The sequence below is a fragment of the Colobus angolensis genome, unplaced genomic scaffold (genome assembly GCF_000951035.1).
Source record: "Colobus angolensis palliatus isolate OR3802 unplaced genomic scaffold, Cang.pa_1.0 Scaffold358, whole genome shotgun sequence".
Classification (NCBI taxonomy): domain Eukaryota; kingdom Metazoa; phylum Chordata; class Mammalia; order Primates; family Cercopithecidae; genus Colobus; species Colobus angolensis.
Window position 1 is genome coordinate 1,568,369 of NW_012116910.1, and position 6,074 is coordinate 1,574,442.

The following is a 6,074-nucleotide window of genomic DNA, read 5'->3' on the forward strand; positions in this document are numbered from 1 at the left end:
GTGCAGTGGTGCAATCTCGGCTCACTGCAAGCTCCGCCTCCTGGGTTCACGCCATTCTCCTGCCTCAGCCTCCCAAGTAGCTGGGACTACAGGCGTCTGCCACCACACTCGGCTAATTTTTTTTTGTATTTTTAGTAGAGACGGGATTTCACCATGTTAGCCAGGATGGTCTCGATTTCCTGACCTTATGATCCGCCCACCTCGGCATCCCAAAGTGCTGGGATTAGAGGTGCGAGCCACTGCGCCTGGCCTACAACGGAGAATTCTAAAGAGTTGCAATCAGCCGGGAAACAGGCAGAATTCTAAAGAATTACAATCAGCTGGGGAAACAAGGCAGCATTTTTGGAAAAGTTTAATAACACAATAGACCCCCTTATCCAAGATTTTACTTTCCAAGGTTTCAGTTACCTGCAGTCACCCACAGTCCAAAAATATTATATGGAACATTCTAAAAATAAACAATTCACAAGTTTAAAATAACTTTTGTAAGTTATTATAATTGTTCCCTTTTCCTATTGGTCATTATTGTTAATCTCTTACTGTGCCTAATTTATAAGTTAAGGTTTATCATAGGAAAGTCTGTACAGGAAAAAACAGTCTACACAGAGTTCAGTACTATCCACATTTGGGGCATCTGAGGATGTCTTGGAATGCAGCACCCCACAGGAAGACTTGATGAAGTACCAAGTAATAAATACCCCAAGGGCCAGGAGCAGTGGCTCACGCCTGTAATCCCAGCACTTTGGGAGGCTGAGGCGGGCGGATCACCTGAGGTCAGGAGTTTGAGACCAGCCTGGCTAACACGGTGAAACCCCGTCTCTACTAAAAATACAAAAAATTAGCCGGGCATGGTGGCGGGCGCCTGTAGTCCCAGCTACTGGGAGGCTGAGGCAGGAGAATGGCGTGAACCCGGGAGGCAGGGCTTGTAGTGAGCCGAGATCGTGCCACTGCACTCCAGCCTGGGTGAAAAAGCGAGACTCTGTCTCAAAAAAAAAAAAAAAAAATACAAAGCTTAGCCGGGTGTGGTGGTGCATGCCTGTAATCCCAGCTACTCAGGAAGCTGAGGCAGGAGAGTCGCTGGAACCTTGGAGGAACCCGGGAAGTGGAGGCTGTAGTGAGCCGAGATCGCCACTGCACTCCAGCCTAGACGACAGCGAGACTCCGTCTCAAAAAAAATAAAAAATAAATGTCCCAAGTGTCATGAGCTGGATCTGCTTCACAGAGAGGGGACATTCTAGGACAGCTGTGGCTCCTTCAGAAAACAAAAAGCTGGAACTCCTTGCAGAAGAACAAAGGTAAAAGTAAAGGCTCAATTTCACGTCACTTATCTGGTCAAATAAAAGCCTGCATGCTTTACCATGGAGCAGCACCACCCGGTTCCAGGTGATGAGGTTGCTGTTGACGTTCTTGTCTGAAAACAGTAGAGTTGTCATCACATAATCAAGAAGCTGATAGAAGAAAAAGAGCTAGATAAAGGTACCAACAGGGCAAAGGTCCCCAAGAAATGTGCCCCCCCAGGGCTTGATCCTACATGAGAAGAGGGAGCAAAGGGAGCAAGGCTGCCTCCTAAGAGATCATCACCTCCAAACGCTTTCATTTCAGAACAGAAGGTGCTTCAAAAAGGGAAAAGGAAAAACACTGGCTATTACTTTTATAAGAACAGAAACAAAATGATCACTTTTATTTAAAGTGCAAACATTAAACAAAACCACTAAGGGGTTTGTTTATCAAGTAATGAGTAAGCTCCTTCCTCTAGAATGATACAGCAGTTATTATTCACAAAATAACAACAGCCACAATGTGGAGAAGCAGCCTGGGACAGCTGCGTGATGGTATTCTAGCGAGCTGCCTGTATGGGAAGGACCCTTCCGGTTGCAGAGGGTGCAGAGGTTAAGACACACTGGCCTTTCCTTTGTGTGGACCAGGTCTGCTTATGTTCCCTCCTCCTATCTCCAGAGGGTTCAATTCTCTTAAGTTGCCTTCACATTCTCCCTTTCCCTCTTCTCTCTCAGGGAGCTCCCCAGAGACCAACTCTACTCTGGAGCAATCCTAGAGGACAGATGTCCAGGACAAGGGCTGCCAGCAGACAGGGGCTCCCAAAAATCCATCTGCATCAAGTTGCTTGGGGGTGCTGGAGAGCAAAACAGTAACGGTTCCTCTTCAAATAACAGGGCATTCTGGGAAAAGGCACAACAACTTACGTGGGATTTGACTTCCACATCATACACCAAGCTGTCCCAAAGCCCATGGAATTCAGCTGTGACAGAATTAAACAAAGACCTGATTTCAGGAATGCAATTGCAGCCACCCCAGTCTCCCCTGAGCCTAAGCCTGAGCTTCGCACTGTGCTACACAGCATAAGATCATGATTCTGATTACAGGAAAGTATAAATTCTGCAAATTTTTCTTCAAATTTTAGTTTTTATTAAAATCGAAGATGTAAAATAAATGTCAGTCACATATAACTTTTGGCAGACAATTGGAGTCAAAGAATTACACTTTATGTCTCGTTATCATGTGCAATGGTCTTTTAAAAAAACTTTAAACTTCCCACCCATCTTTACAATATTGTTGTCATTTATTTTACATTTATGTATATCATAATCCCCACAATAGGTTTTCATTAAACTGTCATTTTTTTGGTGGTAAACACATTATAAAATTTATGATCATAACCATTTTCAATTGTCTTTTACCCATGCTTCAACCCAAGTTCAGACACTAAATCCACCCACTACTCCACACGCTGACTGAATGAAGCCCTGGGCTCGGCCTGCTAGAGCCCATCAGCAACGCCTACGGAGAAGCATCAAGCAGACAGCAAGGAGCCACTCAGCAGAAAAGACCAACTGGGCACGTGAGAAGAGCACCTGGGTGCTCTCCGTTAGCCGTGAACCTGAGGTACCCGCCCAAAGGAACAGTATGGTCCCACACTAGAAATCTCTACTTTCCTCTTTTGTGATACACTTTCCATTTCATAAGAGAGAAAACATCCTAAAATCCTACAAAACAAACGGACAAACAGAACCCCCCGTGGACTGACATGGCATGGAGTATGCAATCCTCTGACCTCAGCCTCCCTGTCATCTTCCATCACACCCCATACCTGCAGGCAGAACCCAGTGATTTGCTGCAATTATGTTTTCTGTCTCCTCCTCCAGATTTTCACTGCTGGGGCCATCTTCATTCAGCTGGAAGATGTGAAGTGCAACAGTGCATGCACTCAAATCGATGGGCTAAAATGAGGGAAAAGCCCAGGCTAGAGTGCAGTGGCACGATCACAGCTCACAGCAACATTGAATTCCTGGACTCAAGTGATCCTCCCACCTCCAGCCTCCCGAGTAGCTGGCACTACAAGTGTGCACCACCATGCTGGCTAATTTTTTAAAACTCTTTTTAGTGATGGAGTCTTGCTATGATCCTCGGGCCAGTCTCCGATTCCTGGCCTCAAGTGATCCTTCCATCTGTCTCCCACAGTGCTGGGACTACAATATGTTTCAGGTTGTTTTTATACTGGTGCCAGAATTGCCCCAATGCCTCCATGCCCTCACACAAAGCTCCTTTAACACATACACATGAACTCCGAGGTGGGTGAGGTGGCCATGCATGGGATGAGATGAAGGACTTCTACAAGGCAAGCCCATCTCCTCATCTCTGTGGCCCCCACACCTCCTATGGCCCTAGCACACACTGAGCACTTCATAAACATTTGCTGACTGTAAGAATGAGACACCGTACGCAGGCCTTACCAGCACAGTCCACTATTCTACAACACTGCATTCCCATTCCTGGTTTCCGATCTGTCCCCTGCTATACTGACAGCACCCTGACATCCGGGCCACTTCCTGCTCCCAGCACCTGGCTCCTGACAGCTAGTGAGAAGAACTTGTCTAGCCACCCAAACCAACAGAGAAGTGAACCCGTTTCTGAAAACAAGCTATGAAAACGGCAAGACATTCATGATACAGCCTTTGTATTCAGCTAACGGTTCCTTGGCCCAGCAAATTAGTAACTTACCTGTGAGTCTTTAACCTTTAATTCTGTGTCAACAATAGACACAGACTGCACATTTCTGGTCAAAAAAGGTTCATCAAACTCAGTCCATGTGTAATCACCAAACACAATATTATGTCTGTTGAGTAGCTTTCTAACACTCAGGTTTATGTCTTCTTTCTTTGCAGTGCTAAAAAAAAAAAAACCACACACACACACAAAAGCACCAAAACACACATAAATGATTTTAGTTCAAAAACAAAATGTTAAAATTAAGTGTTTTGCAAAAACTCAGACAATACATAAGAGAGTGCAGTAGTTAAGAGGACAGGCTGGAACTGGACTGCCTGGGGACCAAATCTAGAGCCACCCCTTGCCTATGGGTCCTCTACCAGCTGTGCCCTGAAGAAGCTGTGCCCCAGCTCCCAGTTAGAAAAAGGGGACAACAGTAAGAGTCCTTGCTATGCTGGGCTACTGTGAAGGGTCATTAATACATTCAATGTGTTTAGGACGATACCTGGCACAAAGTAAGCAGTCAATAATGGTGGCTTTCACTATCATTAAGGAAGTTCCACAGCTGCGGGGTCAGGCCTGGGGTCTGCATTGTAACAAGTCTCCAATAGCTGTGATTTACGCTGAGAAAATCTAATGCTTTACGCTTGGCATCCAGGGCTTCCCTCAGCCCACCTTGCTGCACTCCTCCTGACACCTTCCCTTTCTACAACAGTGACCTGGTCCTGGATCACACCTCTGTGCCCTGCTGTGCACTGTCCCAGCTTACTGGCTTGATCAACTGCAGTCACCCTTTAGGTTCTATTTAATGTCTGCCTCCCTCTGACAGGCTCCTCAGAGCCAGGCAGGTGATCTGTGGCCCCTCTGCAAGCATCCCAGTACCCTACAAGGCAGCGACCATGCATAGATAGTGTGGTTGTGTGCAGGCGTCTATGAACTCTGGTGCGGTTGTGCGTAGGTGTCTGTCCTCTAGGTGCAGCTGTGCTCTGATGTGATTATGCCTAGCGTCTCTGGGCCCAGGTGTGGTTGTACATGGGGTGTCTCCAGGCTGCGGTGACACTGTGTACAGGTGTCTCTGAGCTCTAAGGTGTTTACACAGGTGTCACAAGGCTGTCGTGGGGCTTTGTGCAGATGTCGCTGGGCCCTGATGCAATTGTGCTGACGTGTCTCAACTCCAGCACCTAGAAAGCGACCAGTCAACAGCTGTTCTGTGAAAGGAAAGGTCTCTTCCTGTGCATCCCCTCTGAGGCTGGTGGTCTCACTAGACCTCAATCCACCCTCCATGGTCATGAGGAGGGTCTGTGAGGGTCTGGCCCTGCTGCTGAGCTCCCCCAACTCCAGGGAGCAGCACAGCCCATAGGCCCCCCCATCCCATGAACTGACTTCGTCACAAGTGAATGGGATTTGCTTTGAACCCGAAAAATTTAACATCAAGTCCGTGAGGAACGGGAACAATGAAAGGGTCTGAAAAACAATGGCTCAAAGAATAACAACCCAATTTCGGCTGCGACTTTAGAGCTGTGTGCAATGCGCGGCCGTCCTATCCTCCAGCGTGTGACTCAGGGTCAGATGGGTGCACTGGAGAACAGCTGGGCACGGTCAGGGCCAGGTCTGTGGGCTGAGGTCGGGTCGGGGCTCAATCTGTGAGCTGGGATCCTGCGCGCAGGGCTCAGGGCGGCAGGGTCAGTGCCCTGGGGTGGGGTTGGGTCACTGCGCTAGGATCGGGTCGGGGCCCGGAGGCCTGCGCGCCGGGGTCCAGTCGGGCCGGGTCAGTTCCCTGGGGTTCAGTCGCAAAGGAGTCAGTGCGCTGGGGTCGGGGCGGGTCAGTGCCCCTGGGTCCGGGCTCGGTGCACGAGCTGGGGTCGGGGCTGGTGGGTGCCCAGAAGGTGTGTCGGGCTGGCCCGGCTCACCGGCTCACCTGCCGCCGCGCTGATGCACCTCCACGTGGACCGTCAGCGACTCGGCCACACAGGGAAGCGCCTGCTTCAGGTCGCCCACGGCCTCGTCCATGGCGCCCCCGAGAGCAGTGAGGACCCGACTGGAGCGTGGCCGCCGCCACCTCACGCCCA

At 49.2% G+C, this 6,074-nt stretch overlaps 1 protein-coding gene across 2 annotated transcripts in view; it reads right to left on the reverse strand.

Annotated features, from left to right (window-relative positions):
- TRIP13 (thyroid hormone receptor interactor 13) overlaps positions 1-6,068 on the reverse strand; it is a 21,564-nt gene extending 15,496 nt beyond the window's left edge. For both annotated transcript variants that reach the window (XM_011953139.1, XM_011953138.1), the window contains exons 1-5: positions 5,924-6,068; positions 4,018-4,183; positions 3,107-3,236; positions 2,202-2,257; positions 1,358-1,448 (exon numbers count right to left, since the gene is read on the reverse strand). In XM_011953139.1, the coding sequence (XP_011808529.1) occupies positions 1,358-1,448; positions 2,202-2,257; positions 3,107-3,236; positions 4,018-4,183; positions 5,924-6,015 (535 nt within the window). In that variant the 5' untranslated portion in view covers positions 6,016-6,068. The remainder of the gene's footprint in view (positions 1-1,357; positions 1,449-2,201; positions 2,258-3,106; positions 3,237-4,017; positions 4,184-5,923) is intronic.
- Between the last annotated feature and the right edge of the window lie 6 nt (positions 6,069-6,074).